This window comes from Argopecten irradians, chromosome 15, assembly GCF_041381155.1.
Source record: "Argopecten irradians isolate NY chromosome 15, Ai_NY, whole genome shotgun sequence".
Taxonomy (NCBI): domain Eukaryota; kingdom Metazoa; phylum Mollusca; class Bivalvia; order Pectinida; family Pectinidae; genus Argopecten; species Argopecten irradians.
The window spans coordinates 30,954,893-30,979,306 of record NC_091148.1 but is presented as its reverse complement, the minus strand read 5'-3'; the positions used below and the strand labels follow the sequence as shown (position 1 = coordinate 30,979,306).

Below are 24,414 nucleotides of genomic sequence, written 5' to 3'. Positions count from 1 at the left end.
TTTTTATCTACATAAGAAAGATGGATAATAGGACGACTCCTAAAGTCTGGTACTAGAACGACTCCTAAAGTCTGGTACTAGAACGACTCCTAAAGTCTGGTACTAGAACGACTCCTAAAGTCTGGTACTAGGACGACTCCTAAAGTCTGGTACTAGGACGACTACTACAGTCTGGTACTAGAACGACTCCTAAAGTCTGGTACTAGAACGACTCCTAAAGTCTGGTACTAGAACGACTCCTAAAGTCTGGTACTAGAACGACTCCTAAAGTCTGGTACTAGAACGACTCCTAAAGTCTGGTACTAGAACGACTCCTAAAGTCTGGTACTAGAACGACTCCTAAAGTCTGGTACTAGAACGACTCCTAAAGTCTGGTACTAGAACGACTCCTAAAGTCTGGTACTAGAACGACTCCTAAAGTCTGGTACTAGAACGACTCCTAAAGTCTGGTACTAGAACGACTCCTAAAGTCTGGTACTAGAACGACTCCTAAAGTCTGGTACTAGGACGACTCCTAAAGTCTGGTACTAGAACGACTCCTAAAGTCTGGTACTAGAACGACTCCTAAAGTCTGGTACTAGAACGACTCCTAAAGTCTGGTACTAGAACGACTCCTAAAGTCTGGCTCTCTAAAGTCTGGTACTAGAACGACTCCTAAAGTCTGGTACTAGGACGACTCCTAAAGTCTGGCACTAGAACGACTCCTAAAGTCTGGTACTAGGACGACTCCTAAAGTCTGGTACTAGAACGACTCCTAAAGTCTGGTACTAGAACGACTCCTAAAGTCTGGTACTAGGAACGACTCCTAAAGTCTGGTCTAGAACGACTCCTAAATTGACAGACGACTCCTAAAGTCTGGTACTAGAACGAATCTCCCTAAAGTCTGGTACTAGAACGACTCCTAAAGTCTGGTACTAGACGACTCCTAAAGTCTGGTACTAAACGACTCCTAAAGTCTGGTACTAGAACGACTCCTAAAGTCTGGTACTAGAACGACTCCTAAAGTCTGGTACTAGAACGACTCCTAAAGTCTGGTACTAGAACGACTCCTAAAGTCTGGTACTAGAACGACTCCTAAAGTCTGGTACTAGAACGACTCCTAAAGTCTGGTACTAGAACGACTCCTAAAGTCTGGTACTAGGACGACTCCTAAAGTCTGGTACTAGAACGACTCCTAAAGTCTGGTATAGAACGACTCCTAAAGTCTGGTACTAGAACGACTCCTAAAGTCTGGTACTAAGAACGACTCCTAAAGTCTGGTACTAGAACGACTCCTAAAGTCTGGTACTAGAACGACTCCTAAAGTCTGGTACTAGAACGACTCCTAAAGTCTGGACTAGAACGACTCCTAAAGTCTGGTACTAGAACGACTCCTAAAGTCTGGTACTAGAACGACTCCTAAAGTCTGGTACTAGACGACTCCTAAAGTCTGTACTAGAACGACTCCTAAAGTCTGGTACTAGAACGACTCCTAAAGTCTGGTACTAGAACGACTCCTAAAGTCTGGTACTAGAACTAGAACGACTCCTAAAGTCTGGTACTAGAACGACTCCTAATCTGGTACTAGACGACTCCTAAAGTCTGGTACTAGAACGACTCCTAAAGTCTGGTACTAGAACGACTCCTAAAGTCTGGTACTAGAACGACTCCTAAAGTCTGGTACTAGAACGACTCCTAAAGTCTGGTACTAGAACGACTCCTAAAGTCTGGTACTAGAACGACTCCTAAAGTCTGGTACTAGAACGACTCCTAAAGTCTGGTACTAGAACGACTCCTAAAGTCTGGTACTAGAACGACTCCTAAAGTCTGGTACTAGAACGACTCCTACTAGAACGACTCCTAAAGTCTGGTACTAGAACGACTCCTAAAGTCTGGTACTAGAACGACTCCTAAAGTCTGGTACTAGAACGACTCCTAAAGTCTGGTACTAGAACGACTCCTAAAGTCTGGTACTAGAACGACTCCTAAAGTCTGGTACTAGAACGACTCCTAAAGTCTGGTACTAGAACGACTCCTAAAGTCTGGTACTAGAACGACTCCTAAAGTCTGGTACTAGAACGACTCCTAAAGTCTGGTACTAGAACGACTCCTAAAGTCTGGTACTAGAACGACTCCTAAAGTCTGGTACTAGAACGACTCCTAAAGTCTGGTACTAGAACGACTCCTAAAGTCTGGTACTAGAACGACTCCTAAAGTCTGGACTAGTCGACTCCTAAAGTCTGGTACTAGAACGACTCCTAAAGTCTGGTACTAGAACGACTCCTAAAGTCTGGTACTAGAACGACTCCTAAAGTCTGGTACTAGAACGACTCCTAAAGTCTGGTACTAGAACGACTCCTAAAGTCTGGTACTAGAACGACTCCTAAAGTCTGGTACTAGAACGACTCCTAAAGTCTGGTACTAGAACGACTCCTAAAGTCTGGTACTAGAACGACTCCTAAAGTCTGGTACTAGAACGACTCCTAAAGTCTGGGTACTAGAACGACTCCTAAAGTCTGGTACTAGAACGACTCCTAAAGTCTGGTACTAGAACGACTCCTAAAGTCTGGTACTAGAACGACTCCTAAAGTCTGGTACTAGAACGACTCCTAAAGTCTGGTACTAGAACGACTCCTAAAGTCTGGTACTAGAACGACTCCTAAAGTCTGGTACTAGAACGACTCCTAAAGTCTGGTACTAGAACGACTCCTAAAGTCTGGTACTAGAACGACTCCTAAAGTCTGGTACTAGAACGACTCCTAAAGTCTGGTACTGTCTAGAACGACTCCTAAAGTCTGGTACTCCTAGTCGACGACTCTCTAAAGTCTGGTACTACTAGAACGACTCCTAAAGTCTGGTACTAGAACGACTCCTAAAGTCTGGTACTAGAACGACTCCTAAGTCTCCTAGAAGTCTGGTACTAGAACGACTCCTAAAGTCTGGTACTAGAACGACTCCTAAAGTCTGGTACTAGACGACTCCAAGTCTGGACTAGAACGACTCCTAAAGTCTGGTACTAGAACGACTCCTAAAGTCTGGTACTAGAACGACTCCTAAAGTCTGGTACTAGAACGACTCCTAAAGTCTGGTACTAGAACGACTCCTAAAGTCTGGTACTAGAACGACTCCTAAAGTCGTACTAGAACGACTCCTAAAAGTCTGGTACTAGAACGACTCCTAAAAGTCTGGTACTAGAACGACTCCTAAAGTCTGGTACTAGAACGACTCCTAAAGTCTGGTACTAGAACGACTCCTAAAGTCTGGTACTAGAACGACTCCTAAAGTCTCTAGACACTCTAAAGTCTGGTACTAGAACGACTCCTAAAGTCTGGTACTAGAACGACTCCTAAAGTCTGGTACTAGAACGACTCCTAAAGTCTGGTACTAGAACGACTCCTAAAGTCTGGTACTAGAACGACTCCTAAAGTCTGGTACTAGAACGACTCCTAAAGTCTGGTACTAGAACGACTCCTAAAGTCTGGTACTAGAACGACTCCTAAAGTCTGGTACTAGAACGACTCCTAAAGTCTGGTACTAGAACGACTCCTAAAGTCTGGTACTAGAACGACTCCTAAAGTCTGGTACTAGAACGACTCCTAAAGTCTGGTACTAGAACGACTCCTAAAGTCTGGTACTAGAACGACTCCTAAAGTCTGGTACTAGAACGACTCCTAAAGTCTGGTACTAGAACGACTCCTAAAGTCTGGTACTAGAACGACTCCTAAAGTCTGGTACTAGAACGACTCCTAAAGTCTGGTACTAGAACGACTCCTAAAGTCTGGTACTAGAACGACTCCTAAAGTCTGGTACTAGAACGACTCCTAAAGTCTGGTACTAGAACGACTCCTAAAGTCTGGTACTAGAACGACTCCTAAAGTCTGGTACTAGGACGACTCCTAAAGTCTGGTACTAGAACGACTCCTAAAGTCTGGGACTAGAACGACTACTAAAGTCTGGTACTAGAACGACTCCTAAAGTCTGGTACTAGAACGACTCCTAAAGTCTGGTACTAGAACGACTCCTAAAGTCTGGTACTAGAACGACTCCTAAAGTCTGGTACTAGGACGACTCCTAAAGTCTGGTACTAGGACGACTCCTAAAGTCTGGTACTAGAACGACTCCTAAAAGTCTGGTACTAGAACGACTCCTAAAGTCTGGTACTAGAACGACTCCTAAAGTCTGGTACTAGAACGACTCCTAAAGTCTGGTACTAGAACGACTCCTAAAGTCTGGTACTAGAACGACTCCTAAAGTCTGGTACTAGAACGACTCCTAAAGTCTGGTACTAGAACGACTCCTAAATTTCTCCTCAAAGTCTGGTACTAGAACGACTCCTAAAGTCTGGTACTAGAACGACTCCTAAAGTCTGGTACTAGACGACTCCTAAAGTCTGGTACTAGAACGACTCCTAAAGTCTGGTACTAGAACGACTCCTAAAGTCTGGTACTAGAACGACTCCTAAAGTCTGGTACTAGAACGACTCCTAAAGTCTGGTACTAGAACGACTCCTAAAGTCTGGTACTAGAACGACTCCTAAAGTCTGGTACTAGAACGACTCCTAAAGTCTGGTACTAGAACGACTCCTAAAGTCTGGTACTAGAACGACTCCTAAAGTCTGGTACTAGAACGACTCCTAAAGTCTGGTACTAGAACGACTCCTAAAGTCTGGTACTAGAACGACTCCTAAAGTCTGGTACTAGAACGACTCCTAAAGTCTGGTACTAGAACGACTCCTAAAGTCTGGTACTAGAACGACTCCTAAAGTCTGGTACTAGAACGACTCCTAAAGTCTGGTACTAGAACGACTCCTAAAGTCTGGTACTAGAACGACTCCTAAAGTCTGGTACTAGAACGACTCCTAAAGTCTGGTACTAGAACGACTCCTAAAGTCTGGTACTAGAACGACTCCTAAAGTCTGGTACTAGAACGACTCCTAAAGTCTGGTACTAGAACGACTCCTAAAGTCTGGTACTAGAACGACTCCTAAAGTCTGGTACTAGAACGACTCCTAAAGTCTGGTACTAGAACGACTCCTAAAGTCTGGTACTAGAACGACTCCTAAAGTCTGGTACTAGGACGACTCCTAAAGTCTGGTACTAGAACGACTCCTAAAGTCTGGTACTAGAACGACTCCTAAAGTCTGGTACTAGAACGACTCCTAAAGTCTGGTACTAGGACGACTCCTAAAGTCTGGTACTAGAACGACTCCTAAAGTCTGGTACTAGAACGACTCCTAAAGTCTGGTACTAGAACGACTCCTAAAGTCTGGTACTAGAACGACTCCTAAAGTCTGGCACTAGAACGACTCCTAAAGTCTGGTACTAGGACGACTCCTAAAGTCTGGTACTAGAACGACTCCTAAAGTCTGGTACTAGAACGACTCCTAAAGTCCTGGTACTAGCACCGACTCCTAAAGACCATACTCGTAGAAAACTGCCATGTATGAATGGCCGAGGGGGTATTCTGGTGTAAGACATGTGAAGATCACTCCATCAATTATTTCCCGTTTGTAAATGAACTTACCAGTGGTGATTTCATTAGATAAATACATACAGCGAACTCACATGTGGTGAATACATGAGATAAATACATACAGTGAACTTACATGTGGTGATTACATTAGATAAATACATACAGTGAACTTACTTGTGGTGATTACATTAGATAAATACATACAGTGAACTTACATGTGGTGATTACATTAGATAAATACATACAGTGAACTTACATGTGGTGATTACATTAGATAAATACATACAGTGAACTTACATGTGGTGATTACATTAGATAAATACATACAGTGAACTTACATGTGGTGATTACATTAGATAAATACATACAGTGAACTTACATGTGGTGATTACATTAGATAAATACATACAGTGAACTTACATTGTGGTGATTACATTAGATAAATACATACAGTGAACTTACATGTGGTGATTACATTAGATAAATACATACAGTGAACTTACATGTGGTGATTACATTAGATAAATACATACAGTGAACTTACTTGTGGTGATTACATTAGATAAATACATACAGTGAACTTACATGTGGTGATTACATTAGATAAATACATACAGTGAACTTACATGTGGTGATTACATTAGATAAATACATACAGTGAACTTACATGTGGTGATTACATTAGATAAATACATACAGTGAACTTACATGTGGTGATTACATTAGATAAATACATACAGTGAACTTACATGTGGTGATTACATTAGATAAATACATACAGTGAACTTACATGTGGTGATTACATTAGATAAATACATACAGTGAACTTACATGTGGTGATTACATTAGATAAATACATACAGTGAACTTACATGTGGTGATTACATTAGATAAATACATACAGTGAACTTACATGTGGTGATTACATTAGATAAATACATACAGTGAACTTACATGTGGTGATTACATTAGATAAATACATACAGTGAACTTACATGTGGTGATTACATTAGATAAATACATACAGTGAACTTACATGTGGTGATTACATTAGATAAATACATACAGTGAACTTACATGTGGTGATTACATTAGATAAATACATACAGTGAACTTACATGTGGTGATTACATTAGATAAATACATACAGTGAACTTACATGTGGTGATTACATGAGATAAATACATACAGTGAACTTACATGTGGTGATTACATTAGATAAATACATACAGTGAACTTACATGTGGTGATTACATTAGATAAATACATACAGTGAACTTACATGTGGTGATTACATTAGATAAATACATACAGTGAACTTACTGTGGTGATTACATTAGATAAATACATACAGTGAACTTACATGTGGTGATTACATTAGATAAATACATACAGTGAACTTACATGTGGTGATTACATTAGATAAATACATACAGTGAACTTACATGTGGTGATTACATTAGATAAATACATACAGTGAACTTACATGTGGTGATTACATTAGATAAATACATACAGTGAACTTACATGTGGTGATTACATTAGATAAATACATACAGTGAACTTACATGTGGTGATTACATTAGATAAATACATACAGTGAACTTACATGTGGTGATTACATTAATAAATACATACAGTGAACTTACATGTGGTGATTACATTAGATAAATACATACAGTGAACTTACATGTGGTGATTACATTAGATAAATACATACAGTGAACTTACATGTGGTGATTACATTAGATAAATACATACAGTGAACTTACATGTGGTGATTACATTAGATAAATACATACAGTGAACTTACATGTGGTGATTACATTAGATAAATACATACAGTGAACTTACATGTGGTGATTACATTAGATAAATACATACAGTGAACTTACATGTGGTGATTACATTAGATAAATACATACAGTGAACTTACATGTGGTGATTACATTAGATAAATACATACAGTGAACTTACATGTGGTGATTACATGAGATAAATACATACAGTGAACTTACATGTGGTGATTACATTAGATAAATACATACAGTGAACTTACATGTGGTGATTACATTAGATAAATACATACAGTGAACTTACATGTGGTGATTACATGAGATAAATACATACAGTGGACTTACATGTGGTGATTACATTAGATAAATACATACAGTGAACTTACATGTGGTGATTACATTAGATAAATACATACAGTGAACTTACATGTGGAGATTACATGAGATAAATACATACAGTGGACTTACATGTGGTGATTACATTAGATAAATACATACAGTGAACTTACATGTTGTGATTATATTAGATAAATACATACAGTGGACTTACATGTGGTGATTACATTAGATAAATACATACAGTGAACTTACATGTGGTGATTACATTAGATAAATACATACAGTGAACTTACATGTGGTGATTACATTAGATAAATACATACAGTGAACTTACATGTGGTGATTACATTAGATAAATACATACAGTGAACTTACATGTGGTGATTACATTATATAAATACATACAGTCAACTCACATGTGGTGATTACATTAGATAAATACATACAGTGAACTTACATGTGGTGATTACATTAGATAAATACATACAGTGAACTTACATGTGGTGATTACATGAGATAAATACATACAGTGAACTTACATGTGGTGATTACATTAGATAAATACATTACAGTGAACTTACATGTGGTGATTACATTAGATAAATACATACAGCGAAATTTAGTATAACTTAACATTAAACAGTAAGTATAACATGTCTGATCGAATAATATTAATGACATCATCGAAACCTTCTCCATAACAACAGAATCGGCCACTTAATTTTCAGTATTATGTAGGTATAAACTGCTAGAAACATTTCTTCTTTCTTCCGATCTGATTAAAATACAGATCCTTATAACATCCCCTTTCAATAGAAGATCTGACAGCATCAAATAACGGGTCATCTTCGGATGACCTATTCACCACGTGTACTTCAAATCAAATGCATTTTCGACACATTGCTACATCAAATGACAACGCCATTTCGTCTGATTATACATATACAATTAGCTTTGTTGTGCTTTTTGGGCGAGATGGCTTCGTACACGAAAATAATTCGATAGGTTTTTCAAACAATGTCGCCCCCTTAAAGTCACATTCAAGATTCTGACAGCAGCAATTTTATTGGCAATTTCCTAAGGTCATTTATACCTTAACCCCAATGGGGTGTAGTCAGATCCTCCTATCCAACGCCGTGAAAATAAGGATCTGTATTTTAATCAAATTGCTCGTTCTGCTAGATTAATTTCATTCGTTTTTTTCCGATACAAGATCAACACATAAAGTGACGTTACCCAAAATGGTACATTGTATAGAAACATATGAAGCAGAGGTTTCAGTTTACTATGTAAACTCACAGTATTTCTCCTGAAAAAAAATAAGTGCTTAATGATAAATATAAATGTGTTATATCATTTTCTTCCTTGTTGCTTATTATTACTATTTAAACATGAAAATATTAAAATCATACAGAAAAACCCGAGAAACGTTAAAACAAGGCTGAATGGGATGTTTTGACAGGTATGTGACATAATTTGTTTTTTTCTTTTTGAACTTTTCTAAAATGAATTCAAACATTGTTAAACATGTTTAGACATGTATTAGTCAATTCAAATTCAGGTGGTGTGTACCTTTTTAGGTACTCGAATTTGCTGGAGCGGGCATGTTTTTAAAGCTCTCTATGTATAAATATATGTACTGCTGACAAGTTGACTAACCATAAAATTAATACTAAATGCATCTATTAAACTGTCGAATGTTAAATGAGAAAATTGGAATCAATTAAACGTTAGAGATCTTTAACAATAACCTTCAAAAAGTGTACCAATCTGGGTAGTGTCAGGTTATAGTCGGCGTGTTGAGGACAGATTACAGGATATAATCGATCAATATTAAAAGCTTTATGTGAAAGCTACACAACATACTCTCGTTTGAAGAGCCCTGTTTCAAGGCTATTCAAATAATGACAAATAAGACTGCAGATATACTACAACACAATTATCCTTGTTCCGTAGTGCCATGTCAAGCCTTTGAAATTAAGTTGTAAAGCATCTATAGGTTTTCAATGAGTTCTATCAACAATACAGTTATAACTACGCACACTCGTGATATTTTCCTCCGCACAACAAACTCTTGCGATCCGACTCGTCAGATCAACATATATAGGTGGTATAGCTTATTGATTATATTACAGAATATTTTGCATGTTATAACTGTATTGTTGATAGAACGTATTGACAACCAATATATGCTTTACAACTTAATTCCAAAGGCGGATCATTATTGCTTTCAGTTCCCACTAGGGTTAGGGTTATTTTTAACAATACCGCATATTCATTCATTTCTCTGGGGAGATATATCTTCAAAATGCTAAAGACAAAAAAAATCAGTAATTTTGTTTGCAAATATGTCGCCTACACTCATTTTCACAAAACAAAAATAAATGCGAAAAAATTCTCTATTGACGAAAATTTGAAATCTGAAATGTTGATATACAGTTCAATCATATAAGCCCTGAAAATCAAATCGTGAAAATTAAAATGCAGCTAATATTCAAAGTTCTCTTATTTATCTTTTAAAATTACCAACCTGAGGATTGTCATACAGTTTTTAAAAATAATCATGATTCATTGTAAAAAATCGATTTTTTTTCTTTTGTATGTGGGTGACAAAGAATCATTCCCTCCCACTGAGAGCGTGACAATAAATCACAACCCTCGGGTGTATTCCTCTGCACTATAGGTGATATGGTTTATAGGAGTATTCACTATAAAATCCTCCTTCTATATGAAACACAGCATGTAAAGTCGGTAGGTCGATAAAGGAAAGGAATCGCGGTAGAAAAGCAGAGATGAATGGCCTACCGAAATAGCATCTATAATCAATAAATAACATGTCTAGGTTTGTTGAATGGTAAAACCAAATAAACTTGGCAGTAATGTAGTCATGGTTAGCAGTGGAAAACTTTAAAAACCCAGCCATTCAGATGGAAATCAAGTTCTTCTTAGTAATGAATGAAACAGCACGTACAGTAAGTGTAGGACGGATAAGTGTAAAGCTTATTTTATTTACAGTAAATACACAGGTAACAATATATTTACAATTCAAAGTATACTATAATAGTACACAAGTAACAATATATTTAAAATTCACAAGTAACAATATATTTACAATTCAAAGTATACTATAATAGTACACAGGTAACAATATATTTACAATTCAAAGTATACTATAATAGTACACAGGTAACAATATATTTACAATTCAAAGTATACTATAATAGTACACAGGTAACAATATATTACAATTAAAAGTATACTATAATAGTACACAAGTAACAATATATTACAATTCAAAGTATACTTTAATAGTACACAGGTAACAATATATTTACAATTCAAAGTATACTTTAATAGTACACAGGTAACAATATATTTACAATTAAAAGTATACTATAATAGTACACAGGTAACAATATATTACAATTCAAAGTATACTTTAATAGTACACAGGTAACAATATATTACAATTAAAAGTATACTATAATAGTACACAGTAACAATATATTTACAATTCAAAGTATACTATAATAGTACACAAGTAACAATATATTTACAATTCAAAGTATACTATAATAGTACACAGGTAACAATATATTTACAATTCAAAGTATACTATAATAGTACACAGGTAACAATATATTTACAATTAAAAGTATACTTAATAGTACACAAGTAACAATATATTTACAATTCAAAGTATACTTAATAGTACACAAGTAACAATATATTACAATTAAAAGTATACTATAATAGTACACAGGTAACAATATATTACAATTAAAGTATACTATAATAGTACACAAGTAACAATATATTACAATTAAAAGTATACTATAATAGTACACAAGTAACAATATATTAATACAATTACAAAGTATACTATAATAGTACACAAGTAACAATATATTTACAATTAAAAGTATACTATAATAGTACACAAGTAACAATATATTACAATTCAAAGTATACTTTAATAGTACACAGGTAACAATATATTACAATTAAAAGTATACTGTAATAGTACACAGGTAACAATATATTTACAATTCATAGTATACTTTAATAGTACACAGGTAACAATATATTACAATTAAAAGTATACTATAATAGTACACAGGTAACAATATATTACAATTAAAAGTATACTATAATAGTACACAGGTAACAATATATTACAATTAAAAGTATACTATAATAGTACACAAGTAACAATATATTACAATTAAAAGTATACTGTAATAGTACACAAGTAACAATATATTACAATTAAAAGTATACTGTAATAGTACACAAGTAACAATATATTACAATTAAAAGTATACTATAATAGTGCACAAGTAACAATATATTTACAATTCAAAGTATACTGTAATAGTACACAAGTAACAATATATTACAATTACAATTAAAAGTATACTATAATAGTGCACAAGTAACAATATATTTACAATTAAAAGTATACTATAATAGTACACAAGTAACAATATATTACAATTAAAAGTATACTATAATAGTACACAAGTAACAATATATTTACAATTAAAAGTATACTATAATAGTACACAAGTAACAATATATTACAATTAAAAGTATACTATAATAGTACACAAGTAACAATATATTTTTACAATTAAAAGTTTACTATAATAGTATTTTAACATAGGACATATAATTACTCTACATGCTTGAATTTCGATGTTAAACAAAATATTAAAAACGTACGAGGACATTTTGTCACTTGAAATCTGCGGAAAAGCACACTGGCATGCATTTAACAGAGCAATATACATGTATAGTTTGGCCTAACGGTATTTAAACAAACCCTGAATAGGATATATGATGCCTAAGTTTATGACATGCAGTGAACGATGATAGTGCTTGATCATTCTGATATAACATAAATCAATCGTTTATTAATTTTTTCCATGTTTTTTCTTGCACAAAGGTGCATTATTCTAGAATTGTGGCCATCTGAACCTCGCTTTGGTTCAAATATGAATATTCATGAGCTAATGTTTGCTATTGCAGTGCCATTTCCTTCGTGCTGATAAGTCCACTTCGTCTGTTATGTGTTATTTGTTGGGCCTTCGCCTAGCAAACTGAAAAAAAAACAGACATGAATGAGATAAAAATAACTGGGTAATCGAACAAGACTAGGGTGGACATGCGTAATGACAAGAAAATAAAAATAAATATCGTGATATCATACATAATATGGATTCAGATTCAACTGTTTCGGATTAAATCACAGGTGAGAAACTATATTTTATATATTTACAATCACGAACAGTTACAGGTGTTACATGACGTATACATAATATAAACAGGACTTATATTAGACAGTGTTAGTATAGCCTTCATCACAAATCACAAACAAATATTAATATTTCTGCTGTTATGACAGTGGGGCATGTTTATGTCGCACATGTTCAATGTTGGAATACGTGGTTTTTGAGATTTTAACGCGATTTTTGTGACTAATCGACGGTAAATCGTTCTTTACCTACGTAGATTACGTATCTAAAAATGTATCATCAACCACAGTTTTGTTATGAAGGGAGACATTTGACTGAAAAACTTTAGATAATAGCCTTGTTAAATTTTATCTTTATAATTCTAATTAAATATTTAATTTAATCATTAACACTGCATTCACAATATTAATTTTAACTTTTGTTTACAATCAAACTTATCTATAAAGACCACAAAGGGACAAAGAAAATGGTTTTTACAGCCAGGTGGTCTTTATAGACCGGGCAAATTGTATTGAAGTTGACCTCTAGACCCAAAAAGTGTGGCCTTATTAAGCAGATTGTCATTATATATATTCATCCATTCATTCATCAATTTAATTAATCTATTTATTCATATATTTTGTTTTATGTATCAATTTATTTATTTATCTATATGTTGGTTTCAAATACTTGAGTCAAATTAATGTTCATTTTGTAAAATGATTTCATATTCGCAAAAAATTGTTTACTTTAACTTTTGACTAAAAATGTGAAGCTTAAAAATTAAAATATTTTTTACAGAGTCTGGAAACCAAAAGCAATCCGATTTTAGCAATGTCATTTGTGGGTACCCACTACCGGTTCTTATACACCAAAACTATCTGTTAGTTAGTTGGATCAATATGTCAACAAAACATGATGAATACGAAAACGGTTCAGTTGTTATCTTAAGATAAAAAATACTGGAATGTTTATTTTTAGAAACACCAAGCCAATGTTACAACCAATTAATAAATAATTAGTAAAAGGTTATAATTTGTTTTCACTAAGTAATACATAAAAATATAAAAATACATGCATCTTTTTGTTATTTACATGTTATTCTGTATTTTATTGCAAGAGTTTATGGAAAATATGTATACACGAATTATCGAATTATTGTTTTATTGTTATATAAATGGCTGAGAGAATATTTACTTGGTCAATGATACCATCGGATAAACATCTAATTGTGAAGGAAAATTCAATGTAAGGCACTATCAAACCTCTAATTTTAAATAAAACTTCACCATAAAAAAGTAAATTGATTTTTATTGACAAAATACCTGGATATACCTGGGGTGTCAAGCGTGAGTTGAGTTAAATCAGGCGATAGTACAAGTGATCTGTTTGTGTGACAGTCACATGGCAGCCCAAACCAGCTCTGTGATTTTTTATTTTAAACATATTTTTATTGTCGTAAATTATTGACAACAGGGATTGGACACAAGTTTTGCCAACTTAGTAACGTCCTCTCCCGAATACATAATATGAATATATACATAATGGACAGCAATGAAGACAATACTTATATATAATATGAATCAAAATTTTCTATTTTAAGAATGAAGGAGAAAAGGGAAAGATGGAGGAGTATAGGAGAGGAGAATAGTTATTTATTAACTTATAATTATTTGTAAAAGTGATAATTGTGTACATAGTTATCTGACTGGCTGGGAAACACCGATCGGTTACTTCCTTAAAACGTTGTCCATTATACACATTCCATAGAAAACATTGCACTGGAGATCCACTCGAAGCCATTCCTTTCCTTGAAAATCTTTCAACTACACCAGCCAGCAGATACAACTGATTTATACTGTAGACATATGTATAACATATAATCTATTAATCAACTAAGATACGGGATAGATATGGGAAATGGGGTTGGATGCTCATAATGTCAAAACCTGCCAGTACTATCAATATAAATTTGGACTACCTTTGCAATATTAAAGTTAGCATCATTTTCTAAATCTGCATCTCCTCTTAGTACTGTATCTAATGTGATGTCACCGGGGTACCAATGAAGACCGTTTAATAATGTCTGTCGTATAATGTGATATTTTGGGCATGTAAGGAAAAAGTGATAAGAGTCTTCGCACGTGAATCCACACTCACATCGTGCTGAAGGCAAAAGATTGGATCTGAAAAGATCGTAATTTAAAGTACTTGCTCTATTTCTTAATCTACAATGGAGAATATTAAGACGTCTAGTACCAACATTTAGAAAACACAAATCGGTTTGTGGAAGGAAAGATTTACTTAAATTTGATTTGAAGGTTTTTAAAGTTGGAGAATTTCTAATAGATATATCTAAATTATTCCAAAGAGAAGAAGTTGAAGGAAAGAAGGAGTTTAATGTGCGTTGGAGTCTATAACCATGTTGCCTCACGTTCTGGAAATTTCTTAAGTCATAGTTTGTCAGGACACCGATGTTTTCTGGTAATATATAACATAAATATGAGGGAGCTATGTTGTGTTTAATATTATAAAAGAGGGTTAATTTTCTTATCTCTCTCCGTATAGATAATGGAAGCCATCCAATTTCTTTATAAATAAACTCTGTTTTGGTATATATTGGTAGTCCTGTAATAATACGGGCGGCATCAAGTTGTAAATTTTCAAGATTATTAGAATTTGTGACACCACAATTATCCCAAACTTCACATGCATACTCTAAACTAGGTTTTATATATGTTAGATACATTTTATCTATTTTTTTTCTGCCTAGTAGAAATTTCAATTTACGAAGTGTTGCTATATATTTCGAAACCTTCTTAATAATTTCATCTACAAAGACCATTTAGCATCGCTACTTAAAATTACTCCTAAGTGTTTGTGTTTGTGTGTGATTTCTATTACGGTATTGTTAAATGTAAAAATTAGCTGGTAAGGGAGATTTGAAAGAGATACTAATATAATTTCTGTCTTTTTGGGGTTGAAGGACATAAGCCAATCATTTGACCATTTTTCTAGTGTTTTAAAATCAGTATTTACAACACGTGTGATATCTTCTGAATGCTTGGAAGAATATGATAACGAGGTGTCGTCAGCAAAGAGACGACATAGTGAAATTAGTTCAGTTGATGTATTTATAAAAACAGACTGTTTTCTACACGACAAATAATTAGCTATCCAGGTAAGCTATGTTGTTTATGATCAAACAAACGGTGTTGGAGCAATACCAATAGCTATCTGTATAGGGCGGCTTATCTAACCCTAAATATATATAACAGAGATAACCTAGTGTGGTATCAATAACATGGTTGTAACAACTGGAACTTAATAATTATGTGAATTCCTATGCTAATGATAGCCGGTATTTTAGGTTACAAACATGTCTGTAGGATACGAATTACTTCAAATAGTAAATATTGGGCAAGGACGTACATGTTATCATGATTGTGTAGACAAAAAATATGGTGGAAGTATCAAGGCATTCTCATATTTATATTTATACTTCTGAGTGATAGATCACAAGATTTAAGGAAACATATCAAATCTAAAAATAACCGAGTGTAAACTGGTCGTGAATGAAGTAAGAAGCTAAATATTTATATATACAGGGTGTCCCATGAATTATGTTACACTTTCAAAGTTTAATTATTTGTTTAATACAGAACGTTAAACCCCAAAAAGCTTGCAATCAAAAATATAAAAAAGCGTAACAAAATAAAATATGTAACCTCAGCATCGATTTGGACAATGTCGGTTAGACCACCGATTAGGCTCAAATCCGATTATGCGTATCAAAGTAAATTTCATTACAGTGTATTTAAGATACAGGTATTTTGTTTGTTGTCTCTTCTCCCTCCAATTATCATATTATGTACATAAAAGGCACCAATGTAACAAAAATTCTATTTATAGGTCAAAGTTAGAGTTGAAATTTAGTAGGAAAATTGGATCTGTGTTACAATGTATGACATTTTGATCTTTCTGGTCAAAATTGCTATTATTGCATTTGGTAAAGTCAGTAATTGTAAAATGACTTACTCTTTAATCAGAAAAAAGAGACACATTTGTCTCATTGAATATTGGATGTTATTATTGATTAATTCAATATTAATTTGAATCTATTTACTTTACTGTAACCGCAACTTTATGGGTCAAAACACTACCACGTATGGTTTGGGCACATTTTGGCCCCCAAATCAGTGAAATTTCAGTAATATATAATGATTAAATTGTTGTATTTGAAATGTGTATTACATTCCTGATTCAATTGTAATTTCTAATTTTGCAGCTTGAGTTGCTATGATAACCATCCGAAATATGCATACAGTATAAAAATGTGGAAATTTTGATAATTTTTTGCCATTTTTGGCTCCGTTTTTTGTCCAAGAAACCATAGAGCACATAATTGAACACACTGAATATTAATACTAATAATAAGTATTTTGTGCCTAAGCCAATCTTTTAACATGGTCACTGGTATCTAGGTTTTTGATTGGTCAAAATTTAGAATTTATTTGGTAGTAATTGTTTTATATGTTTTTTTTGAAAGGGAGAGAGGGTGCAATATTACTACTATGGATCGTTTGAAGGAATTTCGTATTGTCATCTATCATCATTTGTTGAGATCTTTATTATGTTAAATCATAGATTTGGCATTCGTTATTCTTAAAACCTTATTTTGTTTTATGATTACAGGATGAATGTAAAGCGATGGAAACAGAGAGTCTTGTTACTACTGTCCTGTTTCGTCGGGTTTGGAATACTCTTCATATGGCCAAATTCGCAAACTTATAAATCAAAATCGTTCTTAACTTCATCGTATAATAGATTTAGTACCAGCGTTTCAACAAAGCCTGGAAATAATTCTTATGTGTTGAATAAGTACAAAATCATTGACGAGGAAGTTCGCATACATTGGTTTAACCCTAGTCTGTATAGTGGTCCAGATACCTTTAAAAAGTGTTCCCATAAATGTTCTATAACATTTGGACGTGATTATAAAAATTATTCAACGAGCCAATACGTAATATTTGACGGATCATCGAGTGGCGGCCCCTCCCGTCTCCCTGGAGTGCCCCCTCCAAAGCCAAGGGGTCAAACGTGGATTTATTACTCTCTCGAGCCACCATTTCTTCAACCGAGGTTACAGAATTGGACACGCAAGTTTAATTGGACACTTTCCTACAGGAGAGACGCTGATTTTACTCATACTTACAGCATAGTGTTATTCAAGAAAGTTAAACTTACGGAAAGAATAAGACTTAAAAGTAATTGGACAGAAAAAACGCACGGCGTTGCTTGGTTTGTGTCCAATCAAAATGCACCGAGCAGACGAAACGAGTTCGCTAAGAGGTTAGATAAGATTATTAATGTCGAGATTTATTCGCGAAAAGGGAAAAGACAATGTCCAACAGAAAAAATCAAAGACTGTGAAAAAATGTTAGGTGATAAATATAAATTTTATCTCTCGTTTGAGAACTCTCTATGTCGTGATTACGTAACAGAAAAATTGTTTAAAATACTGAGAACAAGAAGTGACGTCATTCCCGTCGCTAGGGGCGTGGAGGATTACTCGTTGTTTGTTCCACCTAATTCTTATATAGACACAGCTAAATTTAGTAACATCTCAAGTTTAGCGGCATTACAGCTTGAACTTTCCAATAATAAAACTGCATTTGAGAACTATTTTCAATGGAAGAGATACTATTATAATGAGCCAACAGGAAGTCGGACATTTTGTCAGCTTTGTGCCGAGGTACATAGAGTTCCAGTCAAACAAAGATTGTACGATGATCTACATACCTGGGTACACGGCGACAAGAATAATCCCATGTGTCGTCAGGCATCTGATATTAAATGAAATAAATCTTAAGTTTATCACTTCATTTTTATTTATCTTGTGTTCTGAACATTTTACACGTTTCTGTCGTCTAGTGGGACATCTTGTTGGAAAATTTTACGATAAATCGCCAATTAAATTATATGAACTAAAGTAATGATGAACAACCGTGTCATTTATATTTACATGCTAATACCATTATAACCTTATTATCAATATTTAATTATCAATAATTTAATTACTTTTTTATCAATGCTAAAATATCTGTAATATGATCACCTTTATCATTTTATCAATGAAAAATACCTAAAATTAACCTGTTATCAATCTTAAAATACCAAAAACATTTTTAAAAGGTTGTTAATCTAGTGAAATTTACTTTCTATATGTAATTTGAACTCCTTTGAATCGTTATTTGCAAAATCAAATGTTAATGTAAATAAATTTCTGGTAACTTTTCAAGCGTAAACATTATTTTTTTCCAATGTTAAAGACCAACAACGAGTGTTTGTCACGAATTTTGCTATTTTTGTCGTAATGTAAAATGATATGGGTTACGTGATAATTATCAGCATTCCACAATGTTGACGTTATACCACAAAACTTGATATTCTTGACTTTAACCAAACATTCAGAATACAATTTACCTTGAGCTGTAGATTAGTTACACAATAGCCATAGTTAGCATTGTACATCAGAGGGTCATGTTTTAAGTAAGAGAACCACCTCAAACTGTAATCTTCGGGCCTCGCATTGTCCATTATCTTGACTAATCTACAGTTTTCGGTGTTTCTCCTATACTTATAGACCAACAACGAGTGTTCGTCACGAATTTTGCTTTGTTTGTCGTAATGTAAAATTATATGGGTTACGTGATAATTAACAACATTCCACAATGTTGACGTAATGCCACACAACTTGATATTCTTGACTTTAACCAAACAGTCAGAATACAATTTACATGTACAGTGCGAGTACTGACAAGTTTTAGCGTTAACACATGATAAAGTCAATATCATTGGAGGCATACTATTGACTGTGATCTTTATTCCAAATATATGTTTTGTTTTGTAGAAACCTTAAGGCCATCTCCATATAATATACTATTCAGAACATCTGATTATTTCTGAACTCATGGTAATTAGAGGTCAAAGGGTGAAAATGGATGTTTTGCTTGTTTAAGTTCTAATTAAAGATGTTCCACCGCTGACAAATGGTAATTTTTCACAATCACAAACAAGAGCAGACGATTTAGTATTTTTCTTCAGTTACAAAAGTTACTTACTTTACACCATTACCACCATTGAAAAGTTTGAGCTTCTAATTTTACTTCAAGTGAAAAAATAAGAAAAAATAACTAATTGCATCCCGAAAAAATTCCGTGGCACTATGTCCTATACGGAATGAAGTACTGATTTCGATATGCACCAAATGCAAATAAATATTATCATTTTTTTGTGTTAACTAGACATATATATACACGATTAAACACCAATTATTGTTCAAGTAATTAATATCATTTATGCGCTGTCGGTGGTGGAGCATCTTTAATTAATATGATAGTTGACAAGATTCGTTTTCAGTTTCCGCCTGCATAATTTTCTTATTGCATTGCCACTCATATAATATTGATATTATCAGATAAAATCATGATAATCCTTATATTAAAAATATTTAATTATATAGCAAGTTCGAAATAAAGCGTTCAATTCCAATCATTCGAGTTCATATTTTTACTATGATATCTAAAACGCAAAGGAAAACAGTTCTGCGTTCCAAGATCTTTAATATTTAGCAAAAGTATTTGGAACTAAAAATACTTCGAAATACGCAGGGCAGTTATGTTCAACTTGAACAAAATATTCCGAAATACACCGCGTACTTATGTTCAAAGTGGATTGACTTCACATGTGTTTAACTTTTCCTTTAAAAATTCTTCACGTTGAAAACATTTTAACAGCCAGGGTTTCAAATCGTCACATTTAATCTACTAAACCTTCGTGCAAGATACCAGGACTGATACGAAGAACAATAACACACAATGAACATAGTGGTGGTAATACCTGTTCATTGGTAAGAACAAAGGACACGGCGGGCACTTGGTTCTCCGTAAACGAGACGGGTATACCGGCAATGATTACAAGCTTGGTCTCGTAAAATTCATCAGTACTTTGTGATTGTGTATACTACACAAGCCAACGAATGCTGTTTCCATAGGATAGACAAATATAATGAGATAAAAATGGATTTTCTAATGTGTTGTTAAGTTTTCTTATTTCAAATTGAATATAGGTTAATTACCAAGAATTGGAAAACAAGCGATAAAATATACCAAGCTTTTGTAGACACCAATAAAACCGGCCCTTCCATTATAATACAGTGCTAATAATATACCTGAACTTAGGTCCATTGCAAAGTCATTTGACACCGGTTCACCGTCCTCGGGTTATAGTATGATGTACTGTCCTCGGATTTCAAGAATGTTGCTGAAATGTAGACTCTCTAGGTAAGTGGTATGGATTTACACAGATTATCGAGATAATATAAAATGTTTGATGATGTATGTTGATATGTCATTATAGAGGATCGTGCGACATAACAAATGTAGTTAATCATAATGGACACAGTGTTAAATGAAATATTTGTATATTATCACATAATCTGACTGATATTCACTGATTTTGCACACGAAATATTTTTGCATATGTCACTAGTGTAATATTAACTGGAGAGATTTTCATTGGTTGGAAATTTTATTGTGGCGTCATTCAGAAACAATAAATGATGTCAGAATTACAGAATAGTGTAACAAAATGGCGGCCTCCGCTGGATTTTCCGAATACAATTTGACGTGAAATTCTTTGTTATGTAGGTTCTTGTAGTTATGTGAAAAAAAGTATCTCATATGAAATGAACAATCATGTAAGATTCTATATGTCTGTAGTGTATTATAACATGAAGGGATTTTCATTGGCTGCGTCTGGCAGGAAATCCATTCAGACGTCATGACAAAAAATACAGTGATGTCAGGATTCGATGGAGGCGGGACAAATTGACTGTATTCGTTGGCTCCAGCACATTGTGACGTAGTATTTCGTTGGAATGTAGGTTATCGTAGTAAAACCTTGATATTAAATTATTGTTACTTCATACGAGATTTTGTTCAATTTTATTAATCTTGTCTCGTGTCATTGCCACGTATTACAGAATAAAAACGTCAAAACGTCAAACATTCTTTAAGTTTCATAAAATCTCATATGAAATGAATTTTCATTCAAAATCCTTTATTAATCTTCGTTGTACGATGTGCAATGTGTACACTGGTGATATCAACTTATACAAAGTGTAAATAATTATAGACTATCATAGCATTTATCGACAACTTTTCTGGACTTGCTTCACACAATGTAATTTATCCAGGTATTGAAGTCATTCAGCGTTATATTAAAGCTGCTATATAACGGTGACAGGAGTTAATGGACAAACAATTATCACAGTGGGTTTATTTTTTGTAATGTAGTATTACAGATTAAAGTCATATAACTTTACGGTGACAAGACGAGTTTTGTCTGATATACTGTTTATATATCTATTAAAATTCTCTATCAAAATTTTGCGCTTTCACGCTTTTGAATAATGCAGAGTTATCTGCACTTGCGGGTAGGTATTGATTGTGACGTCATATTTTTACGAGAGAATCGTCATATTGTTTGGAGAAAACGACCTGAATTGTGCTCACAAAATAATAACGTAACGATGGATATTCTGTAATATTCAAAGACGGAATGGTTTTGAAAGACAACATAGTTTATAAGAAAACTCTTGCCTATTATGGCAATATTTTGCTCTAACGCCTGCGCTTCGCGTGAACCATAAACGAGCAGGTTACTTCTGTGTATTAACAAAGGGATTGTGAAAGAATCCAGAGGCGATGATTAAATATCTAGTTAATTTCCTTTTTTCAGGATGCCCCTCTGGATGACCCGTCTGTCCACGTTTGCTGTCCTCCTTGTCCTGTCGGTCGGTGCTCTTTATATAACTATGAATTACCTTAAAGAGCAGGTGCCTGATTTATTAAAATCTAAACGCATACCTTTTCAAATTAAACCATCACCATTTCAACCTAAATCGCCACCATCCAAACCCTCGACCCAACCAACATCGCAGATACGGAAAATGGCCGCTGAAATCTATAAGGCATCAATCAACACTGAAAACGTTCCTAAACTACGTGTGGAAACCTCTAATAAAAATATTAGAATTAAACAGCATCGTCAGAGAACTCCCGCCAAACCTCGTCCAAGTATTAGACATACTGTGTCACCGTTAGACTTCGTGAACGTTCCTGGGAAAATTAAAATAGACACTTGTAACAATATGCTCCGGAATATATCGAGCCGGAAGTGTATCCGGATCCATTACTACAATCCCCCTCAGTGGATAAGCCCTAATGTGTTAGAACAATGTCCATACCCCTGCTATATGACTTCCGGAAGTGACTTCCAGTCTGCACCCGCTGTTATATTCCACATGTCCAGTGTGAATAAATCGCCACCGAAGAAAACGTCCGGGCAGACATGGATATTTCATTCAATGGAATCTCCTGGCAATAGTAATACTGATTACCGACATTGGAAAAGATTATTTAACTGGACATATACATTCCGTCGAGATTCTGATATCATGCAACCATTTGCAACACTCCATTTCAGAGACATCGAATTGGACGTTGAAAATTACATGAACAGTGTTCCGTTACTATGGCAAAATAAATCACGTGACGCAGCATGGTTTGTTTCCCGGTGTCACGTGCAGAGCAGCCGAGCTACATATGCAAATATGCTATCAAAACACGTCAATTTGGACATATTTGGAAAATGTGGAAATCTTTCGTGTCCGTCTAAAGAATGGCAGGACTGTACCACAATGGTAAATAAGCTGTATAGGTATTATCTATCGTTGGAGAACTCGTTGTGTGTGGACTATATCACGGAGAAAGTGTATAATATCTTTGTAGATATGACGTATGTTTTACCTATAATACGAGGAATGTGTAATCTGACTATGTATCTACCACCTCAATCCTATATCAATACTAATGATTTTAAATCGGTTTCAGATCTGGCACAATTTCTGAAACCTTTGAAAGACAGTAAAAAGGATGTTAACAAGTACTTTTCCTGGTGGAAGCAGTTTTATTTCACGCGATCTGGTACTAGTGGCTTGTGTGACGTATGTAAACGCCTTCACCACGTACAGAAATACCAGCGCGTGTATAACGACATCGCTGATTGGATGAAAGGTTCAGAAATATACAAGAACAAGATGTGTAGGTACGCAAGAGATCTCAAATAAAATATTCGCGTCAAATATTAGTCGCGTCATTTTAGCATAATTAACAAACTCTTATTCCAGATTTTGGAACAAGTAGATGTCAGAAATGTTATTATTGGAACAAGTAGATGTCAGAAATGTTATTATTGAAACGTGTAGATGATAAACAAATCAACAAATCACTTTCCTCGTCAACCTAGTAGTTTATTTGAAATTAATGTGACTGAAAATCACTGCAATTTACCTCGAAATACGTTGATTTTTCCAGATTTTTATCTTCAAATCGAATAAACTATACTAAAGACCTTTTCCTATTAGATGGAATTTTAAAACTCTATGATATTCTAATTACTATTCTGCGGAGGAATATCATGTGATAAAATATATGCTAACATCAATTCTGACAAGATAAATAAAA

General features: G+C 34.3%; 3 protein-coding genes across 5 annotated transcripts in view; 2 read left to right on the top strand and 1 right to left on the bottom strand.

The window, feature by feature from the left end:
• The window catches only part of LOC138309453 (alpha-(1,3)-fucosyltransferase C-like), a 33,885-nt gene extending 12,523 nt beyond the window's left edge, over nt 1-21,362 (bottom strand). Inside the window, exons 1-2 of one of the 2 annotated variants that reach the window (XM_069250652.1) lie at nt 21,057-21,362; nt 18,626-18,669 (exon numbers count right to left, since the gene is read on the bottom strand). The gene's annotated coding sequence lies outside the window, so the exon portion shown is untranslated. Of the gene's footprint in view, nt 1-18,625; nt 18,670-19,309; nt 20,079-21,056 lie in introns of those variants that run through there. The other variant, XM_069250651.1, reaches the window with a different exon arrangement.
• LOC138309456 (alpha-(1,3)-fucosyltransferase C-like) lies at nt 10,452-18,703 on the top strand. 2 transcript variants are annotated; one of them, XM_069250659.1, is made up of 2 exons: nt 10,452-10,558; nt 17,519-18,703. In XM_069250659.1, exons 1-2 carry the CDS (start codon nt 10,542-10,544, stop codon nt 18,681-18,683), a joined length of 1,182 nt encoding a protein of 393 aa, XP_069106760.1. In that variant the 5' UTR covers nt 10,452-10,541; the 3' UTR covers nt 18,684-18,703. The 2 variants fall into 2 exon arrangements, with proteins under 2 accessions (XP_069106760.1, XP_069106761.1); XM_069250660.1 differs by lacking the exon at nt 10,452-10,558 and adding an exon at nt 12,617-12,840.
• LOC138309452 (alpha-(1,3)-fucosyltransferase C-like) lies at nt 20,596-24,397 on the top strand. Its single transcript, XM_069250649.1, has 2 exons — nt 20,596-21,168; nt 22,628-24,397. The coding sequence occupies exons 1-2, from the start codon at nt 21,116-21,118 to the stop codon at nt 24,015-24,017; spliced, it is 1,443 nt and encodes a 480-aa protein (XP_069106750.1). The 5' UTR covers nt 20,596-21,115; the 3' UTR covers nt 24,018-24,397.
• The last annotated feature ends 17 nt before the right edge of the window (nt 24,398-24,414 follow it).